The following is a 26,364-nucleotide window of genomic DNA, read 5'->3' as shown; positions in this document are numbered from 1 at the left end:
AAAGTGGGGAGGGCAGAAATTGAAGGTAATGGGGAGAAAAAAACAAACAAAAAAACGATCAAACACCGAGGGGAACCGGTGGGCCTCAAGCCAAGGCCTCAAACACCTGATAAGAACGTCGACAAAAACTCACAAAATAGCACGATTTTTGAAACAAAACCGAACGAAGAACACACATTAACATGTAGGTGAGAAAATTAAACAGTTAAAACGGGACAAATAACGACCGGAAACTTAACTTTGACAACGTCAGCAGAGAGCTCCTAAAGAGACCTCGTGACGCTCCAAACCCGGAACCGGAAGTCCCTGAAGTCTTTTCAAACTGATCTTGGTCACTGTTTTTCAAAGATGAGCAGAGCTTCGTGGAAATCTCGGATCGATGAGTTTGATGACAAATAGACTGGCAAAGGGTGGTGAAAAAATATGATCGACAGGAAAAAAAAAAATAATAATAATAGAGTTCAAAGAACACCTTACCCCACGCAGTGTTCAGAAAAGGGACACGGAAAGAGCCTTTTAAAAACTCTTGCTTCACTTTTCCGAGCACGATCTATGTTCGTGAACCTTCCATAACAGGTGTGATGGTAACCACATTGTGCTCTGCACCACCATATTTGTCAGAATCTTAAACTTATTCTACGCTCAGGGTATGATGGTGTAAATGCTGATTCTCATAAGTAACTTTGCCCTCAGGGCATGAATATTTTTTTTCCAACTCCTGCCAAACAGAAGGGTTTTGAAAGTGACAAAAAGGCGATTTGTGTTCTGCGGTGTTCAAGTATGTAATTACATTGAAATAAAATCAAAGTTTTGAAGGTTATAGAAGAAAAAAAATTTCGGAAGTTTACCGCCATTGATGCAGCATCTTTTACACTAGCTTATTTGACATGTTACATTAGTTCTTCGTGCCTGTTGTTTGTGTCCTTTATGATGTCCCTAAAAACAGTGTTTCCTGTTTGTAATGATTTTCAATTTTGTTTCACTGCTGGACAGGCAGACAGGGTAAAAATATTATCTTTGCGCACGAGCGATTGGGATGAATTCAGAGCCAAAGTTCTACTAAACGACTGGTTTTTTGTCCGATTCAGATTCCGATTAGTGTTCAAAATGTAACATTCAATTGAAATTAAGATGTTCTTCAAATTATAAACTGACATTTGAAGACAGAGACAGACAGACAAAGTTAATTAATTGTTTAACGCGGCTTTTCACTTCGCAATGCGCGTGGTAACAATGACAATAGTCAAGACAAAACTAGCAAAGCTAATAGAAGACATGGAGAACTGTAGCAAAGAAAAATATTCGGGGGAAGGTGTAGGCAGATGTGGATGAAACTACAGTGTGCAAAGGACTTTAAACTAGGGTACTTACCCACGATGGCATCATTTTTAAATGGAATGTGGGAGAGGGAGAGCTTTTCGATCAGACTGCAGACTGGAAAGATAAAGTCATAAAAGCAAATAAATTGAAATAAAAAAGCGAATCGAGATTTGCAAAATGAACGCACACAACTCAATGGTCGCTCACCGGCTGGTCTCATCAGCATTCCAGCGAGCCCTCTGCATCGTAGAATGTTAAGGTGTGAGGAAAGAGGGATAAAGATCAAAGATTTATTAAAAAAAAATTTTAACGTCATAAATGGGGGTTATAATCACAACTAGCATAACCCGCGCTCTGCGCGACATGTTGGGGTGGGTGTGTTTGAGAAAGGAACTGATGCAGAGTATCAGTAGTAATTTTACTTTAATGCAGTAAGTGGAATACGATGTCACTGTTTCAGAACCATTTTATTTACTTTTTTTGTACCATGCACCTCATATGGTCTTTGAGATAATGTAAGCCGAATATCACGTTACTCGAGCGCAGAACAAAGTCGAAGATGGTGCGACATGAAACCACAACTCGGAAATAATATATAAGATGACTGTATAAAATGGCAAGATGAGATGGAAAACAAAGAAAAACCTTTTTTTAATAAAATAAAGAAATAAAAGGGGGGGGGACGGGGACGGGATAGGATGGTCTCACCTGTACCGCTTGTTCGCCTGCAGCTGTTGGACACAAGCACACACAAAATGAGAAAAAAGCAAGGCCATCAGTCCACCAACCAGAGATGTTCCAACCAGCAAGATGGCTAGGCAGACCCCTAACACGCCACCCCCGTCCGCACTTGCACGACAAACCGGTCGGCCTCGGTCCATTGCATAACAAATTATGGGTGCATGAAATCAATATCGAGCCGCAAACAACGGACTTTTGGAAGCACTTTGACCAGCCAAGCTAAAAGAAAGTAAAGATCGGTAAAGCTTACATTGTAGTGGATATGCTTCAATCCTTGGATCGTTTCAACAGCCAAAACCTCGCTTAAAGGTCTAAACAGGAAAACCGTTCAATCACCGTCACAGAGTCAATGGTACTCGATACACCACCCTGTGGATCAATAATTTAATACAAACAAAATAACCTGCAAATCCATGATGTTTTGAGGAGGAAACCTCACCGGCCGAGCTTGGAAAGAGCATGTGTGATCTCAGAACAGGAGAGCACGGCACCGTATCGCGTGTTCAAATAAGAGCTCGAGGTCAGCGGCAACAGCCTGGGAAGGACTTTTAAACGAAAGTGAGAAAATGTTTTCAAAACGAACCTCATCAATGACAGCCTTGCTTTGTAAGACAAAGGTTTTTATATTCCTATACATACACATGTGGCTTTCTCCCTCGCAATTCCTCTTTTCAATTCATAGAGAGGACAAATCCATATCGCAAACCTTCCAACATGTTCATCAAGTAAAACACATCTTGCATACCTAACATCACATAATGGTATCTCTGTGGGAAGAAAAGGGCACTTTCATGGATTTCAATTTCATTAGGTTATGGTTTTCGTGAATTCTAACAAGAATCTGACAAAAATCAAAACAATACAACAAAGTTTTAACATTCCTTTCACAAGCTTCACATTTCACTTTGATCGCGCGACATTCTAAAACCTACTTGTAAGCTCTGATTGTTCCAGCTCTTTCATGAACCTCGACCTGCTTAAAATAAAATAAAAAGACACCTCACTTACTCTACCCTCCCTGCATGGCTGGCCATCAATGTGTGTGCCGTCCATCGGATGAACGTGAAGTCGTAGGACCCACGTTCCGGCACTGGTCTTTTGTGGATGTTAAAGATCCTGCAGTGTCTTTCTTCAAGAGTACGCGAGTTATCGCCGGCGCCCTGAACTAAATACAAATCCCTGCCAATTGAACGACAGATCTCGCCCGTTTATTGTAACAGAAAGCCCAAATCAGCTCGTCTATTATCCTGTGCCAGCGTGGTGACGCATCCAGGATTTGTTGAAGCATACAAACGTTTCTCGACGAGTCATGAGACGCCCTGGATATATGTAAAGAGTACAGCCCTCGAACATTCACTGTCACACATAAGGCCCCACCAAAACCGCTTCAACAACCACAACCACAGCCGATGTGGAGACCGAACACATCGGAGATCAACTCTGCAGAATGACAGTGCTGTTAATTTGACGAGAAAAAGGCACCCGAGGGAAGAATGTGCTTTATACTCGGCATGAGGCCTAAAACTCGTCGTTTATCAAGGTGATGAACTCAACGTAATCCCTCCAGGAGTTATTGAATAATATCGCAGAAACAGTTTGCATGGGAAAGATGACAGGGAGACAGACATGCACGCAGGCTTGAGTGAGTGAGTGAGTGAGTGAGTGAGTGTGTGTGTGTGTGTGTACGTACGTACGTACATAGTGTTGTGGGAATTACTTATTGAGGCTAGGGTAGTTATCTGCCATAATGAATGTTCTAAAATAAGTGTCAGATAATTAAATTGTGATGCAAGATAAGTCATGTGTCTGAAAGTGCCATTCCTTGACAACCATCTTTAATGTCCTGATGCGTGTAATTGGTGTTTTATGTACTTTTAAGTGACCCGATAGGCCATCAGGCACAAGTTTGGGTGGGAAAAGCAATGCTTTGGTCCTGGTGGAAACAGAGAAAGAGGACCATCTGATTGACAGGTCAGTGGGTGGTAAAACTTCACCCGTAAAATTGGGCCCCGCCCGGACTAATAGCAGCCAGAGGGGAGGGGCTAAGTGCGTCGCCCAAGCAGGGGGGAGCATAATCTACAAAGGTGGGTGAAACCAGCAGGGAGGGGGGGGTGGTGGCGGAGCAGATGCCGGAGCATCGCTAGAAACCTGCATGCAAGTTGATGTGGTCTCCGCCATGCCCCACCTAGCAAGAGGGAGCAGAGGCAGGAAAACAGGAAACAGGTAATCGGCAGCATTTTGCCCCCTGTGATTAACAGTGCATATGAGGGAATCCTCTCATCCCATTCCAGCACCAAGAGAAAAAAGGTCCGAGTCTAACGCACACCACGGACTGCATGAATATCCGTGGCAAGTCTCACACCGAAGTGAAAGTCAATGCCCACCGCTCAGGCACGTTTTCACCAAGGCCACTGTAGGCCAATCACCTCGAGGCAAAACCAATTACGGCGAGCTGCAGGGGAGGACACTGAGAGGGAGCACACCACATCACCCAGCATTGGCCGATTTGACATGGGAGACAAGTGACAGGTATCCTTACTCCCAATTACTAAAGGTTACGATGCAGTCTCCAAATGGCGCATGACCAACAAACAGGATGACTTATCCCGATCAATGTCCTCAATACAGGGTTCAAGAGTCTTATATACTCTTCATACACAAAAGGGTCTTATACCTTAAATCTAATAACTGACCCTTCCTCTCCCCCCACGTGTAACATTATATTCATATATATAGTTGCGAATTCGTGCCCGCCGGCGTGCGAACGGCCACGTAACTCGAATCGCGGCACGTCGCCCACCGGACGGACAATTCTGTCGTGACCCTCTCGGAACAACGCCGGGAGCGAGTCACGGGTGGGGGTTTAACCTCACCACGATCGTGCCAATTGCCCACCCGCGCAGGATAGGGTTGCTCGCCAAATTCGATCTACCTAAGTACCTGCGCGAGTGGTCGACCGGGTGATCGTACCACGCCACAGGCCGACTCCGAACACGAACTGCTTAAGCGGTCCGTTCCGTGCTACAGTGATAACCGAGCGGTGTTATCGTCGGCCTTGACGGTTCCGATTAATTACCGGGCGTTTTACACCCACTACGAACCCCTTACGTGATGCAAGATGGAAATTCAAACGAAGGAAAGGACGCAGCGAAACGGGGAACAAGTTCACACAAGCACGTTTAATTGCACACGCAGACCAGCATGGAAGGCACGTATTTACAGTCACAATAATCATGTACAATAAAGCAAAAGCAAGTCAAGAAATGGCACGTACACACAATCACAGGCAAAAGAGATGTCCCGACTAAACCCGACACACGGCAACACTTAACCAGTTTTACTTCAAGGACAGGCGCCACCTACAGTCATTTACATGAACCCAAAGGAAAAGAGAAAGTTACCACTTCCCTGCACACGTCGTCCAGCGTCGCGTCCTTGACCTCGAATCCGAGCCTCCCCCGATGTGGTCTGCGACTCGCACCTCGCGCCGGCACGTGTGGCCGCTCTGCGCCACGAACGGGGCTTCCGGCACCTGGCAGAAGGCTCGCACTCTCCCGCTGTAGACGGCGACAGGGCCCAGGACGAGGATGCGCCGACTCGACTCCCTCCAGCTGGACTCGTAGGAGAACTCCCTGAAGAACTCGTAGACGAACGAACCACCAACAGCAACACCCACTCGCAGACGAGCGAAGAGGAAGAGGAGGAGGAAGAAAGTGGAGAAAGAGAGAGGAGGAAGAGAGAGAGGGCGCCCCGCCCGTGTTCGTACTTTATAGCGCGGGGCTCCGCCCTGTTTTCGGCTCCACCCTCCTTCGAAGAGGTTCTTGAAAAGGGTCGTTCCCTCACCCCGACCGCCTCACGCTGTTCATCCACCAATCGGCGGCGAGCTGCCCTTCCTCCTTCCCTGAATCACCTTCCCTGAATTATGAATCACATAAATTCCCTCTATACAACGGGTTTGGGCTAACTACACATGGACCTATCGAGATATCTTACCTGAGGACTCTTTATGGTGTATTGCGAATTTCCACAGCCGTAACAATATATATGCGAGTGTTATTATAAAAAATAAAGTTTGAGGGATTTCTTCACCCATACAAGTATACAGAGAGTTAGATGTTGCATTAAAAGTGCATTTTTACTTTCGCAAACTTTGTTGCGAAGGTTCTGTTTTGATTGCTGTGTATTTATTTATTTGTGAATATGTGTGTTTGTTTGTTTGTTATTCGCATAACTCCCAAAGTATTGAACTGAATCGCAGCAAATTTGGTGGGATGATTGGTTATTATCCGAGGACCATTTGATTAGATTTTGGGAGCGATCGGGTCAAAGGTCAAGGTCATGAAAAGGTCAAAATCGTCTTTTTACCATAGCGTGGTCAATTTGTATCCAATTTGCATGCAACTAATGCCAAAATGTTCAGAATTCAATGCCCCATCTTGTGATATGTGACATGACACAATGACGTAATAACCCTTATTAGCGGTTGGAAGTCAAAGGTCAGGGGGGTCACGGCATTGCAAAATGTGTGGTTTTAGTCATAACACGGTCAATTCTTATCCGATTTGCATGAAACCAACACCAAAATGTTGACTGTTCTGTTCCCCACACTCTAATACCAATTACAAAATGAAGAGTACAAAGGTCAAGGTTGAAGTCATGAAAAGGTCAAAATCGTCATTTTGCCATCGTGCGGTCGATTTTTATCCAATTTGCATGCAACCAATGCCAAAATGTTGTGAATTCAATGCCCAATCTTGTGATATACGATACGATATGACACAATGACGTCATTACCTTTGTTAGCGGTTTGGGTCAAAGGTCAGGGGGGTCAATGACCTTTATTATCATAACGCGGTCAATTCTTATACAATTTGCATGTAAATAGATTCAAAATGTTTAGAATTCAATTCCCTATCTTGTGATGTGTAATATTTGACAGTGACTTTATTGGTGAGTTTAAAGCATTGGGGGGGGGGGGGGGTGTCACTGAACTTACAAAATGTGCATACCTTAATTGCACGTACACACACTAAACAAAAAAAATGGTCCTTTTTATAAATTAGGAGCCAGCTGATTTATTACTTTTGGATTGCGCAACCACAACCGGCTGATGTCAACCATTCTAAAAAAAGCACGATCACCTGATGTGTGCTTCAAATGTGTCATTCTTATATGCCATGATGCTTTCGGCTGCTGGTGCAATTTGAAGATATTAAAAAAATAAAAGATATGCACATTTTACAGTTGTAAGGATGCAGGTAATAAAAACGGATTAGCAGGCAAAAACATAGTTCTCTCCATGCAAACCAATGGGACTTTGGCACCAGGAGAGGCGTATTTCACAACTTATAGTTCTATTTATCAATAGTACTTCAACCCCCTATTGTGCAACTAGCTAATGTCATACGCTCTACATATAGTACACACAGCTGAATTAGTACTTTCAGATGTCATACTTTCTGAAAATGAATGTTTGTTTGTTCACAATAAATAACTTATTTAGAAAAACAGAAACTCGTGTGTGCTTAATGCCCGAAAATAATTTCTTATAATGTGACCAGTTGTCATCAGATTGACTTGACACCGACACCCAAAAAGGTCAGGGAGTTAATACAGAAATTGTACAATGTACGTGAATCAGTGTCAAACAGCAGGCAATTTAATGTTTTTAAGCCATCATAATATAACACAGATGAGATGGCAGATGTGGTATGGGATTAAATACCCTCACTATCAACGGTTTCTGGGGGGGGGGAGGCAAAATGTAGCGTTGGCGAAGGTATGTGCTCTACTGAATGCCCGTTCTAGTTCATTTATTAAATAGCCACCAAAGTTCTATATTGCCTTCACAAAGCTTCATTGTTTGTCAATACGAGTAGGGGGTGAGCTAAAGTGTGCTCGAATGCTCCCCTTGTCGGGCTGACGACGAGATAAGCCAGAAGACCAAATTTTTCACACTACTCATGCTCAATGCTATGATTAGCTCTCCTTAAAGCCTGGTGTTGGCTTAGTGGTTAGGGTGGCTAACTTGGGATCCGAGGATCTTGAGTTCGAATCACACTCAGCTGTTGAATTAATACCAGGTAGGATTGACTCTGCCTGTCATCCTTCCGAGATCGGCAAAATGAGTACCAGTGTACTGGTAATAGGGACATCGTATCAGTGGCATAGCTGCGTCCCTAACCAATGATGCAACCAGCAGCCGTGAGGCTGCACTCGAAAGAGAGAGAACGCTCCCCTTAGAGGTTATTGTCTTTGGTACATCTACAAAGAGAGGGATCTCCCCACCTGGTGCACAAACTTACTGACGTCTGCCATGTACGTGGGTGCTTTGGGCGTAAGGTTATGCAGGGCTTTCGATGCAAGTCGGCAAATCGCACTGCAGTACAAAGTAAAGAGCTGCTGCAACACCATGGTCTTTGTAACAAACTGTGCACGACGATCAATCAAACATTTTCCTCCAATGTGATTTGGTCTTCCCTCCCCCCAACAAATTTTAATTTTAAATGAAGATTTGGAGAATCACTTTAAACTAACAGTAAAAACTTAAATGTCACAATAAATCACATCAATCCCTGTCAACCTATACGTAAATATCTCATACCTGTCCAGGTGAATCATCTTCTTTTCTACAAGGTGATCTATGATGGGGAAAGTGTACTCTGGAAATCCTGCCACATACACGCTGCAAAGAAGGCTAATGAATTAAACTCAAAATTAATAACCAACCACACATCTCATGACCGGAACTTGAAACTCACAAATACCCGAACAAGAACAATGCAATAATAAAGGCTTGTTCAGTCGTTGAGGTTATGTTTTCACCCCTGTTTGTTTGTTTGTTTGTTTGTTTGTGAGCAGGATATTTCAAAAAGTTATGGACAGATTCGGCTGAAACTTAGTGTTTTTGAGTAATTCAAATTTATTTATTTATTTATTTTTTTACAATTTTCTTGTGGGGGACGAAAACACTTTCCTACACCCACGAAGGAATGGGGTCGGGGATCATTTCAGATTGCCTTCTACAATAAATAAAAAAACAATAATAATTTTCTTTAATGTTTGGTCTAAAACATTCGCCGCCACTCATTGATGAATCTCAAAGTTTGACGAAGATCCGTTTGGCCATCTTTGAGAAAAATGGTGCCACACACAGACAGACACACGCAAACAATACATAGGTGGTCCCTGCTATAAGTCGTCGATTTATTGGGGAAACAAAATCGTTATCCGTCGAATAGTTTTGCACTTAAGTCGGTTTCCAACTGAAGCAGAGGGGATCGAAATCACCTCCACATAGCATGAGAATGGCCTCTCGCAAGTGGCATGACGTCACGTCACTTCGCTACCCACAATGCTCTACGATGCTCCCCCCCCCCCCCCCAATCTGTGTATACTGTACAAAGCTGTGGACATACATCACGAGTTTACCGTGTTGTACTTGTATCCTTGTAATCTTTTAACCACGATGAGCGAAAAGTGTAGTACCAGTGTAAAGTCGAGCAGTGAACGCAAGAGGCAACGAAGCAGTGCGGCTCTCAATGTCAAAGTGGACGTGATTAAGCGTAGTAAAAGTGGAGAACGGACTGTGGATATCCCTCGCCATCTTGAATTACCACCGACCACCGTGCGTGATAATCCCCAACAAGGCTGACGAGATAATGCCAAAAGCTAAGCTTATGACGCAGTATTCTGCAAGATCACTTGCCAGAGAAGCAATGCTATGAAGAAAATGGAAAGGGTGGCTGGATGATCTGCAGATGAAGAATATGCCTACAATCTTCACCCTCATTCATCAGAAGGCTCTCAGCTTGTATGAACACGTGAAGAAGGAGGGAGAGAGCTCTACGGGTAAATAAGAAACATTCAATGCTTGCCGTGGCTGCATTTACTGATTCCAGTCACGGTTCAGATTTAAGAATGTACGTATGCAGGGTGTGGCTGCGAGTGCGGACGCCGAGGACAGCCAAAAACTTTCCAACACACGTTGCGGGAAATAATTGAGGAAGGCAGATACGACGCTCGACAAGCTCTTAACGCAGATGAGACGGGGCTTTATTGGAAGCTGATGCCAGCAAGAACGTTCATTTCCATCAACGAAAGAAGTTCCGCAGGTTTCAAAAGACCGCCCAAAACACTTGTTAGGCAGCAATGCCTTTGGAAACAAGAAGCTTAAACCATTGCTCGTGTACCACAGCGAGAACCCACGAGCAATGAAAAACGATGTCGTCTCGTCTTCCGGTCACATGCAAGTCGCAACCAAAGGCATGGCTTTTAAGGAAAATTTTCCATGATTGGTTCATGGATCACTTTGTTCCTGAAATGGCGAAATAGTGTGAAGATAAACATCTTACCTTCAAGATTCTCTTTCCAGTGAACAACGCCTGTGGGCACAACTTCGACTATGAAGCTTTATGCCCAAACATTAAAGTCGTGTTCATGCCACCAAGGACTACGTCGCTTATCCAACCTATGGACCAGGGCGTAACAGCGAACTTCAAGTTTATGAAGGACATTCAAGACACTCATCCATGAAGCAGACAGTGAAGGAAAACCTACAATGCAAGAGTTCTGGAAGAAATACATCATCATGGATGCACTGAATAACATTGGTGCATCATGGGAAGAAATAACTGTTCATTACATGAACAGCACATGGAAGAAAATCTACCCTGCAGCAGTGAACGACTTTGTGGGTTTTCAAAAGACCACCATATGCAAGGAGTGCATGATGCTCGCGAGGGAGGTGGGCTTTGACAACGTCAAATAAAACTATGTGGAGGAGTTATTCTCGCTCCACTCACAGCCTCGAATTAAGGAAGACTCGGCTGAGCTACATAGGCTCGCGTCTGAGGTGGTGAGTAAGGACACCGACAACAATGATAAGGCACAGAAGGAATACAAGAGCCTCACCAAGAAGTGTCTTCGACACGTTTTCAACCTTGCAGATGAGATGATCGACACTCTTAGGTCTCATGGCCATTTAGCAAATCGCTTTGCCAAGATTGCACATCTCGTAACTGATAGCTTGTCGTGCTATAAAGAGATTTATGATGCCAAGATTTGTGGTGACAAGCAGGAAAATCCAGGACCTTCAGGTCTCGAAAAGAATATAGACACCATTGCAACAGCTGTTGCAATGCCTGCAGGTGTCGATGAGGGGGGGGGGGGATAGCGACATCTTTTTGGATGAAGAGATGGCAGTGGATGACATTCCACTTCGGTCCAAGTCTCCATCCTCCTACGCCTCACTCTCACCTCTCCACTTCCACCACTCAGCCCCAGCAAGCCCAACCAGTCCACTTTCCAAGGTAAGAATAAAAGTAAACTCGGCTTTTGAAACAATTACTGCGAAGCGTATGTTGAAGATCGATTTATTTTTCTTGTTTGTGTATGCTACATATGTATGTTGTGGTTTTTAGATAAGTCAAGTGGTGCTGTACATGCCTCAAAAATGTATCTCCCCCCAACCCCTAATTACATTAATCCTGGAGGAAAGATTACCCGCTATTCGTAGTTTCACAAGTTGCGATTTTTTTCAGGGACGCAACCCCGACGGACAGTGGGGACCACCTATATATAACCACGATATTTCAAAAACTTATGGACGGATTCAGACAAAACCTGGTGGATGAGTTGGTGAGGTGACACGAACAAGCCGATTAGATTTTACTTCAGGTCCGAATCCAGATACGGCCTATCAGTGAGATACAAAATGTAAAGTAATCAGCCTGGCAGAGGTATGCGCTCGACTGATTGCCGTTTTACCTCTGTTCATAATGATGCTGTTAAATATATTTTCGAAGGAATCCAAATATCAATGCACTTTGTGAGTTCAAGGATGCACAAAGTGAACTGAATCTATTACAGAGAAAAATCATTTCAAAAGATTCTGCAATTATGACATTGATAAGTGAGTTTTGTTGGTTGGGTCATTGTAAATATAATCCTTGACAAGTGTTACTCCCTTTGTTCAGGTCATGGAGATCATTGATGATGCAAGTCATTATGAGTCGCAACAATTCATTAGATCTTGAGTTCTTCTTGTGCATGTATATTTTCAAAGGTTAAGGCACAGAGGAAGTCAGTCTGGTTCATGCCAAAAACTCGAATATGTTCTTACATATCAGCGATTTGCCTTCAGCACTTTGCCGGGAACCGTTGCAAATGTTATAAACTCGGCTTGCAGGATGTCCCAAAATACAAATGTTCATTTCGAACTTGTAACTTGCTTCAATCACAGCATAACATTTTTGAAACTGGAATGGGACTTGGTCGAGTGCATATCTCCATGAGGCTAAACAGTTTACGTGTTGTGTCCCACTGATGGGCCGGATCTCGATCCGGACCTGAACCAAAATGGAATCGGCTTGTTCTTGTCAACTACCAACTCATCCATAAAGTTTTGACATTATCCGTCCATACATTTTTGAAACATCATGCTATCTATTGTATTTGGCCCACTTCTCAATGGTGAAGAATCACTGAACAAAAGTTTAAAATATTCTCGGATCTGGATCTTCACCAAAATCAAATCAATTCGGCCTTGTCAGACACTGAACCTGCACAAAAAATTTCGTCCGAATCCGCCCACAACTTTTTGAGATAACCTGCTCACAGAAAGACAGACAGAGGTGAAAACACAACGCAATTACAACGATCTTTTAATTCAATAGGAAACGCAAATGAATGGCAGCACAACAATAAGAAATGTGTTCAGCTGTTGAATGATTCTTTCAAAGGATAATGATGATCGAACATATATATATATATATATATATATATATATATATATATATATATATATATATATATATATATATATATATATATATATATATATATATATATATATATATATATATATATATATATATATATATATATATATATATATAGGAGATTAATAATCACAGCATGTGGCTTGCTCGAATGAAAACACGGTGCGTGCTACCGATTTGTATTCAATTACACACATCAAGGCAAGGGATCCAAGCTTACCTTATGTTTAGATAGTTGTTGGTTATCGTTGCAGCCGCAAAGTAGTCGAGAGAAGTCACCAAATCAATACCATGTGGAAATGTGCCCTGGAAAGATTAATGTGACATCACTCATTTACGGGTTGGTTTACTTATTCTTAAATCATGACAAACACGAGACAAAATTACCAGTGAAGCTCGATGGAAGTTTGCACGACTTAACATCTTCAAGCTAATTCTGCCTCCGCCTTTTACAAAGCCAGTTCAATATCTGGCCTACAATTGCAGGTTAGCTTTAATCACAGGCTTTAGTCTTTAATCCTGTCCAGTCGTCTAATCGAGGATACAAAACGACTAAAAAAAAACTGTCCTGGTTCATTGCCTGCAGGTCGAGGAATTTTACAGGAAGGTACATGGATTTTAATCCAGCCATCCCATCTGCAGCACTTACTCGTGGACGTATAATGACCGACTGCACCTTTATAAAAGAGTCGGCCATTGTGCGTCATACTTTGGGCACATTCCGACCTCTTGATTCTTTCCAAAAGAATCTCTAACCAACCTCAATGGTGCCACAAAAGACAGGTATTAACAAGAGGCGACAATCAACACCAACCTCCACATTACAAGGAGCACAAATTAAAGCTCAAGATGTGGTTCAACAGGAATGATGTACATATGTGTAAATGATTTCAGGATTTGTTTTAAGACTCGTTAAAGTCATTATAGATGACAATTTTTTTTTTTTCAAAGTCCTGACTAGCAGGGCGACTCACCTGTCGGCCAACGTTCTCTTGGAAAGCAGCCTGAAAAAAATACGAACAGCAACATCAGGATGGTGAGCAACATAATGTGAGCTTTACATTTAGTATCAACGGGTATGCATTGGGCATGGTGCTGGGCTTGTTCCTCAGAGTGCTGCAATGTGCATTGCCCACACACTTGGCGGACAAATCGCACAGAAATCCAAATAACGAACGAAACAGGCATCACGAACAGCGTCCTTATAAATCACAATTCATAACTGTGTGAGCGGTTGAGCAATTTCCACGCATTCCCCGCATGTTGGAATTGTACAGGTGTTTCGGCACAAAAATAACTTGTTCATTTCAAAATTTCCATAAATTTCTCCATTTCAGCACTACTGACGGTCGGACGCGTAAAGAATGAAGCCTCGTCTTCAGGATCGGTAAGTTGGCTCCCCACAAAAATCAGGTCAGGTATGGGAGCATGTGCCGGAGCAGCGCGTCACTGCGTCCACTTTCCCCCGGTCGGTACTCCAGGGGCCTCCGTCTGGCCATCCCCATCTCCTTGAGATGCTGATCAACCTGCTGAAACCATGAGGCACGTGGTCGGCCCATTGACCTCCTCTACTCACGAGACTCCCTCGCTGAGAGAATCTGATGAGCAGGATCAGCGTCAGGAAAACGAGCCACATGTCCATACAGCCGTAGCCGACGCTCACGGACAATGTAGGTAACAAATCTCATTTGAGTCTCTCTCATCAACCGCTCGTTGGACACAAATTCCGACCAGTGATAGCCAAGGATTCTCCGAAGAGACCTGGTACCAAAGGAATCAAGTCTCCATCTCATTTCACTGGTCAGTCCAAGTTGCACCCGAAATCACTGGGCACTTTTCATTCATTTTCACCTCTTCCTTGTCTTTTACAACTTTTCAATCTGTTTCCTACTCTCTGATTTTATTCCTCTTTTATTTTATTTTACCTATCTCACCTGTCCTTTTCCTCTTCACTTCCTGCCCACTTTGTCTTCTTCCTCTTCCTCTCTCTCTCTCTTTCTCTCTCGTTTTTAATCACCTTTTTGTCTCCCACTCCACTATTTAATTTTTTTTCCCACTTCTTGTTTGTTTTGTCATTATCCCCCTTTTCTCCCAATCCAATGAACTTTGAATTCCTCAATTAACCCTGCCTCTCCTTCTCTTGAGGTGTCAAAATGAGTCAGTCATACCCAACGTGCACCCTGATCCTTCAGGTAACTCTGAAGACTCATTCCGAACGTATAACACTGAACAACAAAAATTTTTTACTGGAGATGTGTAAAGTGATTTAGACTAATTTGGGTACGCTGATTTCAAAAATCATAACCGTTTTGCTGTATCACGTCAGGATTTTCAGGAACAGAAATATTCCCATTGCCTAGAAGTCAGGATTTCAATGAAATTTACAAAAATTCATTTATTCATTTATTTCATCATGAATGCTTCAAAATTATAGAAATTACAGAAAAACTCCACTAGAATGTAATTAAAAATGCTTTAGGCATTTGGCTTTGCGTTTGTGCTGCTCTGTGTCAGTTTCACGATGCAGGAACCAGCAGAAATCGCCCATCATGTTCGGGTTATGCCGCCCTTGGTAACGCGTCTCCATGAGTGAAATCTCCTGGTGGAATAGCTCGCCGTGCTCGTCCGAGACTGCTCCCAAGTTGTCAGGGAAGAAGTTCAGGTGCTGGTGTAGGAAATGGATTTTCAGGGACATCCTGGAGCCAAGTTTCCTGAAGGACTCCAGCAGCTGCTGCACTATTTCTTCATAGTTGTCCGCGCGCTCGTTCCCCAAGAAGTTGTCCGTCACAGCTTTGAAGCTCCTCCACGCTGCCAGCTCTTTGGGGTTTAGAGTTGTCGGAAAAGTTTCGTCCTTCATAATCTGTCGGATTTGCGGTCCAACAAAGACACCAGCCTTGATCTTGGCCTCCGACAAGGTGTTGCCAAACTTTTCCTTGAGGTATAAAAACCCACGCCCATTCAGATCCATTGCCCATCCAAAACTTTTCATCAAGCCGAGCTTTATGTGGAGTGGTGGAAGGAAAACCTTGGCTGGGTCGACAAGGGCGACATGCTTCACGTTGTGTCGACCAGGTACATGCTCTTTTCGCTCTTCCCAATCTTTCTTCGTCCAGTGATTCTTGTCGTCTCTGCTATCCCAGAGACAAAGGAAGCACATGTATTTCGTGTAGCCTGACTGCAGCCCTAACAACACCGCCACCACTTTCAAGTCTCCGCAGATGTGCCAGTTGATGTCATTGTACTTGATGGAATCAAGCAGCTGCCGCATAGTCTCATAGGTCTCTGTCATGCCGAACGCGTGAGCCAGTGGGACTGATGGTTTCTCGTTGCCATTGTGGAGCAAAACAACCTTCAAGCTGTTCTTCCCCGAGTCGATGAAGAGGCGCCAGTCTGCAGGATCGTGATCACACCCAAGTTCTTTCAACAGACCGTTGATGTCACTGCAGAATGTCATCGTGTCTTCCATCTCAAAGAACTCAGCCATGTCTCTGTGACGTGCTCTGAACAAGGATATCTTGGTGTTAGGTTCAAGTAGATTCCACTGCTGCAGCCTTGATCCAAGCAGCTCTGCCTTCGCCTTTGACAGCGAGAGATCTCTTACAAGATCATTTAAGTCTCCCTGGTTCAGAAGGTGTGATTCTTGAGTGTCGGGTTCAAAAGGTTCATCATCACCATCCTCTTCACCACTGCTTACAGCTATGTTCTGATCAGCTGGAGGTGTTGGAACGGGGTTCTCGTCATCACGAGGCACAGGTTTACGAGCAGAGACGCAGTCAGCGTACTTGATGTGACCTTTATTCTTCTTGTTGAAGCCGGCGAAGCTTGTGCAGCAGAAATAACAATCATCATGATGATTCTGCGGCTCACGCCATATCATGGGCACCGCAAATGGCATGCTCGCGCGCTTGCCCACCAACCACTGAGTCAAGGTTGTGTGACAGCTTGTGCAGCAGATGTGTGGTGCCCAGCTCTGTTCTTGGTCCCCCACCTTACACCCGAAGTAGTGAAAGTAGGCGGCCTTCATTTTCACTGCTGTAGATATACTTCGCTGTTGATCTTTTTTGGGATACCGACCACAGACATAACAGAAGTTGTCAGGATGATTGGTACAGGAACGCCTACTCATCTTTATCTGAAAGAAAGAAATATAACACAAGTTAACAACAATTGTACGAAATAGACATGTTAAAGACATATGTAAATTTCATTGAAATCCTGACTTCTAGGCAATGGGAATATTTCTGTTCCTGAAAATCCTGACGTGATACAGCAAAACGGTTATGATTTTTGAAATCAGCGTACCCAAATTAGTCTTAATCACTTTACACATCTCCAGTAAAAAAAAAATTTTGAAATTTGTTGTTCAGTGTAATCAACCTTCCAAAACGATCACGTCCCTCTTTTCCTCCGAAAAAGGGATAACGCCAAAAACATCAGCTCCTCTTGCTTTCCACAGCGGTTCGTATACCGTACTTCGATCAACGTTCTGTCGATTCCATGTATCGTTTACCCGTCCGCTAATGCCAGCCTTCACGATGACGATTAACCATCAGAAGCTCATGGTGAAAAGACAACGATATTAAAAAATTAATAATAATAAAAAAGGGAGACCTTTGGTTGGTTGAAAGAGCTCAAAATGGGAGGTTATATATTTCTTAATTAACAGGTAAGAAAATAAATTTCAGGAGTCATCGAGGCAGCGGTGTTTTGCCTATACGCCACCCTGGTTCAAATTATTATTTTTTTGTCCGATTGAAAGAAAAGAATTTCACAGGTTTGGATGAATTTGAAGCAAATTTTTCTTCCCAAGGAGTGTTTCTGTGTTTCAGGGTGAGAAAGACAGACAGAGACAACATTAGCCAATTATATATTATATGTATGTATGTATGTATGTATGTATGTATGTATGTATGTGTATATGTTTCAATTCTGACACTGTTAAGCTATCATGTTAAAAAAACAAAAAACATTTATCACAAAGACATACACATAAATCAAAAACGTGAAAAACAGGACAGCAGAGACAGGGAGGGGAGGATGGGATGGGGGGGGGGCATTACAGGATGAAACAGAACAAAATATGAAACTCCAAAATGATAAATGGGCCTTAAAGTTTTTGTTTGTCAAAGTATCACCGCTTTGCAAATAACCGGGAGGTGATTTGCCGGCTTAACACACCACACAAATATCAACAGCTCACAATGCACAATGTGTCCCGAGGGTTGCAGCTCAGGTATCCATACATTTTTTACGAATCCCAGCAGCAGCACCATGCTACCAACTTACCGCAACATCATGTCGTGCGTGACAAGGCACGTAAGCCCCAGACACACATAGAATGACGATAACGATAACTAAAACGATAAAAGTTGTTCCAAAGTATACAGAGACATGACAGAAGTAAATAGACACCTTCAATTTATTCATTTAATCTGTATAACGCAGTTTTACTCAGTGATTTGTACTAGTCTTCGACTATTTATTCACAGAAACGAGTTCCTGGGTCTTGTATGACAATTAACTATGCCTCGAACCCAGGAAGCAAATGGCATATCTGATTTTCAAAGAGGACAAATTGTTGGCCGTTTCGAAGGTGGAGTCAGCCAGCGTCAGATAGCTCAGAACGTTGGCATTCCGCTTTCTACGGTCAATTGGGTGATTGGGCAATTCACCAGCGAAGGCAAGGAATCAACAGCTTCCCGTTCTGGTCGATCTGGGCCATCAGAAAGTTGTCTTCGACCTGTCAAGCGGTCCATTGAGAAAAATCCCCCATTGCAAGGCAGCAGATGTTGTAGAAGAAGTCCAGGTTAGCTCAAGAACTGCCATGTGGTACCTTCATCAACTGGGCTACTATGGGAGAGCAACAAAGAGAAAACCTCTTCTTAGACCAGCCAACATTCAAAGAAGAAAGAAGTGGGCTAACGAGATGGCCACCAGACCCTTGGATTTTTGGCAAACTGTCATTTTTTCAGATGAGTCGCAATTTGCACAATTTTCTGACAGTGGATGCGTATGGGTCTGGAGACTTCCCAGTGAAGAGTTCTCTTTGAATTGATTGCAGCCAACCATCAAACACGGCGGTTTTTCAGTGATGGTGTGGGGAGCAATCTGGAGCGCTCGTCGGTCAGAGCTTGTGGAGTGTGTTGGCAACATCAACACTACGATTAGATATACATTTCTATCCTTGAGGATGGACGTCTCCCTCGTCTTCTCCACTGGTCAGATCAAATACAATACTGTTCATGGGAGATGGAGCTCCATGCTACACTGTGAAAAAGACCAAAGAATGGCTGGACAGAAATGGGATCAAGCAACTTTCATGGACAAGTCAGTCTCCTGACATGAATCCCAATGAACACCTCTGGGCCATATTGGATCGAGCTGTGTGGAAAAAGTCCAGGAAACCAACATCACGGGCAGAATTGCCAACCCGTTTGTGGGAAGTCTGGGCAGAAATCTCACAAGAGAAGATTTCAGAACTCGTTTGTTCTATGTCTGAAAGAGTAAAAGCATTGAAATCTGCAAATGGCAAGAATATCAAATACTAGTGTACGTATTAAAATGGGTCAAATGTTCTTCAAATGTTCAATAAATAAATTCTATTAAAATCATGGTGTCTATTTACTTCTGTCATGTCTCTGCAGGAATGGAGGACATCACAGCAGAATGATAATGATGGCCATTGTCGTTGTCATCACATTCAGAGCAAATAAAACCTTTGCTTGCTGGAATCAAAATTCTCAAGGCTCTTGGGCAATCATGCGACATCTGCCCAAGGTGCGTTTTGGCACCAGAATGGAGGAGGAGAAGAACGAGCAACTCATTATGGAAGCTCATTAGAACCCACTCCGTCAAAATAGGTTCCAGATGCTCTTTGAAGATGCGCAAGGAGGAGAATGATCTTCATTTCCACCATCTGCCTTGTCAGAAGATAAGGAAAATGGGTGTTCGTCGACTTCTGTTGTGCTGTGATCACATCCGAAATAATCTGATGCTTTTGTTGTCGTTTCACGTGTGAACGATGCTTTACTGTGACAATACTTTAACCATGCCTCTGCATATCCACAACACACTCCCATTCATGTGAGAGACCTCACGGTACAAATGTACAGAGGATGTATCCACAAGCAAGTACGTACTCCATTTCGGCTGGGCAAAAAAAAAAAGAGCGTGAGGAGGAAAATAAAAAAATAAATAAACCAAGCCAAAGGGAGGGCAGTGGCAGGTATCACAAGCCTTCACAACACAGCCCGTGATTTGTCACGAGTTAGTTTCAAACCTCTGCGTCACTTGTCCATATGCACTTATGCTGATAACCCCTATATAGGAGTTATTTTCGTGCTCTGCTCTTTCCATGCTTTGTACCTCCCCCCCTCCCAGGTTTCTGCGGGGCACACACACAATCCACTATAAGCCCCCTTCTGGTGAAACTACCTAAATCCAGGGTCACTGCTCACCACCACTCATCTGTTTTTTCCCCCCCCCAACTGTGGAACCAACATCCACATTCTCTTCAATCTCATTCTTCCCTCCAGGTCTTCAAGGCAGCTGTTCACCACCATCTCAGATCGTCCCCGAATCCAAAACCATGATCTTTTCTTCCACCATTTATCCCACTCCCCTCTCCCCCTCCCCAAATTTTGTTTCTGTACCCATCTTGTGCACCTCCTGCATTCTTCCCTACTCCTCACTGTTACCTGCATCCTTTGTTTGTCCGTCTCCATCTATTTTCTCCCTCGACCCCACTGTGCATGCCCCCCACCCCCTTCTGTTGTTTTTTGTTATGTTGTGTCCCCATCCATTCTGTTTTTGAGCTCTTCCACAAGCCTTGACTATGTATACAAAAAAAGCAAAAAAAGTTAGCTCAAAGGTGGTGTCATGTCCACCAATCATAATTTTTAAAAAAATAATTCATGGAAGAAAGCAAAAGGATGAGAAAAGTTGAAACTGCTGGAGTCAAGTATTGCAAACCAAACACGAATGATCAAAACACAATAAAGCACAAGGAGGAAAATTAAGGTAGGACATTGCCTTGGTTACCTGGCATGCTAACAGACTAATGGAGGGATAAAAGGGAGGTGCATTGGAGGATTGAGAGTGGGGAGGGGGTAGGGCAGTTGTGATGGTGACAAGATTCCAGCCTTACCGACGCAGCCCTGCGGCAATTCAGCTGTCGGTCGAACAGGGCAGCAATCACCAGGCCTCTGGTGAGACACAATCACACAAGCCAAGTTCTACAAGTAGCACCCTCAGGCCTTATTTGTTCAGAGGTTCAAATCCTTACATACAAGTCACCAGTTAACTTTCACTCTCACAAAACTTGAATGACTTGTATGACTGTCCACTATACTCCACCCCCCCCCCACCCCAACACCTTCTCCAAACGGCTGAAGAGAGGAGCAAATGTTTGTTCAAACAACAGGAAAGATCTGCACCATCGTAACCAATGAGTTGTTATCAGGTTTAACCACCAAATAAACTGCAAGACATTGAAGGCTTCCAACTAATTATAAACAGCAACAAATCAAAACATTTAACCACCAAATAATTGTCAGACCATAGCTGTAGAGGGTTTGGCAAAGGAGTGCCAGTTACAAAATAATAAGAATGAGACGTATATGAGCATTGAGATTTGAAGTAATCGCCTTCATTTCGAGATGAAGACGAAGTCAATCAGACGTCGTCAATCGTCAATCGTCAATCAGACGAAGAGGTGATTAAAAACGAATATTGGAATGCTTCTCACGAGGAACTCAGAGGACATCGGATATTGCACGTGCCTCCATTGCAATTATTTATTGTGAGAAAAGGGAGGTGAAACTATTTTAGCTGTAGCCAATAATAACACACAGATATCGCATCGGTGGAGGCACGACAGAGGATCGACGCTCTCCCACCATTAAAAACCGAGCTACGTCCAAGAAAGATGGCACGGATAGTCGTCGCAACGGGCCTGGCGTGCCTCGGAGCCCTCAAAACCATTCCTGCAATTTGACAACTAATACCCTTTAAGTGCACGCCGTTACAGGCGGGTCGCATAAAGACTCAACGTCTGAACAACCTACATTTATGCATAAAGCTGGGCGTGAGAGTGCTTGTTTCGAAGCTGGATGACCGTCTGCATGGAGAAAATTACTTTGGGAAAGTAGGAAAGTGGATGTTTTAATTGGAGCCAACAGCTTAAAAAGGTGAGGCCGAGGTTAGAATGAAAACACACTTGTTTGTAAAATACACCTTGCTAGATCCAAGTACATCAAAGCACTAAATGAAAGTTAACATCTTATTCCCAAAGTAAGGGAAAAAAATTCTTAAAGTCATTTTTTGGAAAGGCAACAATCTTGAAGGCCACGTCACACTGGTCTAACACCGATTTGTCAAGGCGTTCGTCGACGGCTTACATAATGAGTACCGCAAAAAATAGCTGAAAAGGATAAACCCAATCACACAAAAATAAGCAACAATATGAAAGATAGAGTTCGTGATGTCATCGGAGGCCATTACTGATGATCAGCAAGCTGGGACAACCATGTTGCTTCGTACATTTAAAAATACTCGCACGACAAACTTAAAGATCCGACAAGTTTTCATGCAAAGATGTGCTCCAGTTTCATCCCCCGTTGATGAGTCACCGGTGACGTAATGCGTGTTACAAATGGAACATTGGTTATTTAAATCACACGAGGAGGGGGGGGGGCAGGGGTTATATTCCTTAAAATGAAAAAAATGAGAAAGCCCGTTTAAAACAGGGGTCCCAGAGAAACCCCCTCAAGATGGAGCGTCTTTGTAGAAAGCTGAGGGGTGCAGCCATCTGTCTGGTTATTGCAGACTAAGCCAACACTATCATTGCATCCTCTGCGGCCCGTCTAGCCAAACCACCCGGTGTCTACGTGGATGCAGACAGCACAAGCCATCGAGAGTCGACCGTGCCGTTCAACATGGGCATAAAGACGAGTGCACAAAATAAACCAGAGTTGGTGTCAAAGCCACCCAATGCTCGCCTGTTTATACATTTATCATTTTTAAAAGACGAGTCTAATATAATTAATATTTTTTATAAAGCATTGCAGTGAAGTATAATTCTTCTTCTTCTTCTTTTGGCTGCATCCGTTAGGGGTCGCCACAGTGGATCATCCGCATGATCCGCATAGTGATTTGGCACACGTTTTACGCCGGATGCCCTTCCTGATGCAACCCTGGTCGCCTCTTACGACACAGGGATATAGTACACCTATTTTAACCGGGGCATACACCGGGCCCAGTACACTGGTACTCATTTCGCCGACCTCGGAAGGATGGCAGGCTGAGTCAACCCCCTGATGTATTAATTCAGTGGCCCAATGGGGCTTGAACGAAGGACCTTTTGGATCCCAAGCCGCTGCCCTAACCACTGCGCCAACACCAGGATGCAGTGAAGTATAATTATAAAGCAATATATGTATTTGTATATTGTAATCAGTAACAAGAGCGCAAGTGAGCACAATATACTCCCTAACAAGAAGGTATATACAGAATTGTGCCACTACATGGAAAACAGCATCCTGGTTGCCATGGCAACCACTTCAGATGACGGTATGTCATGACACACAGTCTCCACAGTCTGTACCTATGTACCAAATATGAAACGTGAAAGTTGAAAACTTTGGGAGTTAGAGTGCGGACAGGAATGGACGGACAGACAGACAGACAGACAGACAGACGAACGGACGACCGGTATCACATAATACGCCCCGAGATATATGTATGTGTGTGTGTGTGTGTGTATGTGTATGTGTGTATGTGTGTATGTGTGTGTGTGTGTGTATGTGTGTGTGTATGTGTGCGTGTGCGCGTGTGCGCGTGTGCGCGTGTATGTGCATGTGTATATATATATATATATATATATATATATATATATATATATATATATATATATATATATATATATATATATATATATATATATATATATATATATATATATATATATATATATATATATATATATATATATATATATATATATATATATATATCCTGGTGTTGGCGCAGTGGTTAGGGCAGTGGCTTGGGATCCAAAAGGTCCTGAGTTCAATCCCCGTTGTGCCACTGAATTAATACACCAGGGGGTTCACTCAGCCTGTCATCCTTCCGAGGTCGGCGAAATGAGTACCAGTGTACTGGGCCGCTGTATACCCCGGTTAAATAGTTGTACCATATCCCTGTGTCGTAAGAGGCGACCAGGGTTGCGTCAGGAAGGGCATCCGGCTTAAAACATGTGCCAAATCACAATGCGGATCATACGGATAATCTGCTGTGGCGACCCCTAACGGGACCAGCCGAAAGAAGAAGATACACATATATATATATATATATATATATATATATATATATATATATATATATATATATATATATATATATATATATATATATATATATATATATATATATATATATATATCAGGCGTATAAAAAATAGTGTGGAAGATAAAAACATTAGAAAGGAAACGAGAGGGGGAGCACTCGGGAGAGTGCAAAACCTCCGCCGCAAATAATGCTGGGTCACTAAAGTGAACCTTATATCTTATTCATTAAATATGATGTCAACAGTGCTGACAGAGTTATAGTTCTTTTCTCCATTTTTTTTTTGGGGGGGGGGGGGGTTAGGGTTGGAAATCACTTAAAACATGAAGAAATGCAAAAAAAAAAAAAAAAAAAAAAAAAAAAAAATCGAAATTTTGTTGAAAAAAAAAGTTTAAAATTTTTTTTTTCTCTACCAATTTTTAGCTCGCCTGTAAGAAGAACAGAGAGCTATAACGATACCCCCGGCGTGAGCGTGAAAATATTAAATTTTTTGTATTACGGAAAAAACTCGACGGATTTCGACGAAACTTGGTGGGGGGGGGGTTACGTATGGTCCAAGGATCATGCCATTAGATTTTGGACTTGGACCCCCCCCCAAAAAAATTTAGACAATTTATTTTTTTTGGGGATTTCTACATGTTTTAAGTGATTTCCAACCCCCCCACCCCCCCCAAAAAAAAATTGTTAGAGAAAAAAATGTTTTTGCAACTTTTTTTTTTCAACAAAATTTCGATTTCTTTTTTTTGCATTTCTACATGTTTTAAGTGATTAGGATTTCGACGAAACTTGGTGGGGGGGTTAGGTATGGTCCAAGGATCATGCCCTTATATTTTGGACTTGGTCCCCCCCCAAAAAAAATTTCGACAATTTTTTTTTTTTGCATTTCTACATGTTTTAAGTGATTTCCAACTCCCCCCCCAAAAAAAATTGTTGGAGAAAAAAAATTTTTGCAACTTTTTTTCAACAAAATTTCGATTTCTTTTTTTTTGTATTTCTACATGTTTTAAGTGATTTCCAACCCCCCCACCCCTCCCCCCAAAAAAAATTGTTCGAGAAAAAAATGTTATTGCAACTTTTTTTTTCAACAAAATTTCAATTTCTTTTTTTTGCATTTCTTCATGTTTTAAGTGATTAGGATTTCGACGAAACTTGGTGGGGGGGGGGTTTGGTATGGTCCAAGGATCATGCCATTAGATTTTGGACTTGGTCTCCCCCCAAAAAAAAATTGTGAGAGAAAATTTTTTTTTTTTTGCATTTCTACATGCTTTAAGTGAATTCCAACCCCCCCCCCCAAAAAAAAAAGTTAGAGAATTTTTTTTTTTGCATTTTCACATGTTTTAAGTGATTTCCAACCCCCCCAAAAGAAATTGTTAGAGAATTATAAAAAAATATTAATTATTAGACTCGTCTTAAAAACGATAAATGTATAAACAGGTGAGCATTGGGTGGCTTTGACACCAACTCTGTTTTTTTTTTTTTGTTGGGGGGTTGGAAATCACTTAAAACATGTAGAAATGCAAAAAAAAATTTTTTTTCTCTAACAATTTTTTTTTGGGGGGGGGGGGGTTTGAAATCACTTAAAACATGTAGAAATGCAAAAACAAAAATTTTTCTCTAACAATTTTTTTTTTGGGGGGGGGACCAAGTCCAAAATCTAATGGCATGATCCTTGGACCATACCTAACCCCCCCACCAACTTTCATCGAAATCCGTCAAGGAGTTTTTCCGTAATACAAAAAAAATTTACATTTTTACGCTCACGCCGGGGGTATCGCTATAGCTCTCTGTTCTTCGAACAGGCGAGCTAAAAATAGGTTATTAACTCGATAATTGTTCAAAATGTGCCGGAGACTGTCTGGCAAACAATTTTCATTTCAACAGAAAATGAGCAGCACCGAGTGTGTAACTTCAGGGTGTGTTTAGACAATGATCTACGACTTCACGGTTATCAACTCGAGTAAAAAACAAGTCGAAATCTAGTTGGTTTGGTCACCGAGACGTGTTGCAGTGGATCAAATTTTAAGCTGTAGTTTATGAAATTGTTTTCTTAAACATCGACACCTGTGATTAGACTGAAACACAATCCTGAGTTCTGATTAATACCCAAAATAATGCATGACGAATGAGCTTGGCATTTAATACCGGTCCTGTTTGTCAAAACTATTGCAGATTTCCCCTG

The 26,364-nt window shown here is 42.6% G+C and overlaps 1 protein-coding gene across 3 annotated transcripts in view; it reads right to left on the bottom strand.

The window, feature by feature from the left end:
- Positions 1–26,364, bottom strand: part of TBCD (tubulin folding cofactor D) — a 181,980-nt gene that overhangs the window by 28,186 nt on the left and 127,430 nt on the right. For all 3 annotated transcript variants that reach the window (XM_085861145.1, XM_085861146.1, XM_085861147.1), the window contains 10 exons: positions 20,989–21,046; positions 13,817–13,846; positions 13,063–13,148; positions 8,666–8,746; positions 8,367–8,440; positions 2,501–2,606; positions 2,312–2,372; positions 2,029–2,051; positions 1,528–1,559; positions 1,372–1,434 (listed from right to left, as the gene is read on the bottom strand). In XM_085861145.1, the coding sequence (XP_085717271.1) occupies positions 1,372–1,434; positions 1,528–1,559; positions 2,029–2,051; positions 2,312–2,372; positions 2,501–2,606; positions 8,367–8,440; positions 8,666–8,746; positions 13,063–13,148; positions 13,817–13,846; positions 20,989–21,046 (614 nt within the window). The remainder of the gene's footprint in view (positions 1–1,371; positions 1,435–1,527; positions 1,560–2,028; positions 2,052–2,311; positions 2,373–2,500; positions 2,607–8,366; positions 8,441–8,665; positions 8,747–13,062; positions 13,149–13,816; positions 13,847–20,988; positions 21,047–26,364) is intronic.

This window comes from Eptatretus burgeri, chromosome 17, assembly GCF_056783735.1.
Source record: "Eptatretus burgeri isolate ZD-2024b chromosome 17, Ebu_testis_v1, whole genome shotgun sequence".
Classification (NCBI taxonomy): domain Eukaryota; kingdom Metazoa; phylum Chordata; class Myxini; order Myxiniformes; family Myxinidae; genus Eptatretus; species Eptatretus burgeri.
Note: the sequence above shows the minus strand (reverse complement) of the source record. Positions and strands in the feature narration are given on the sequence as shown.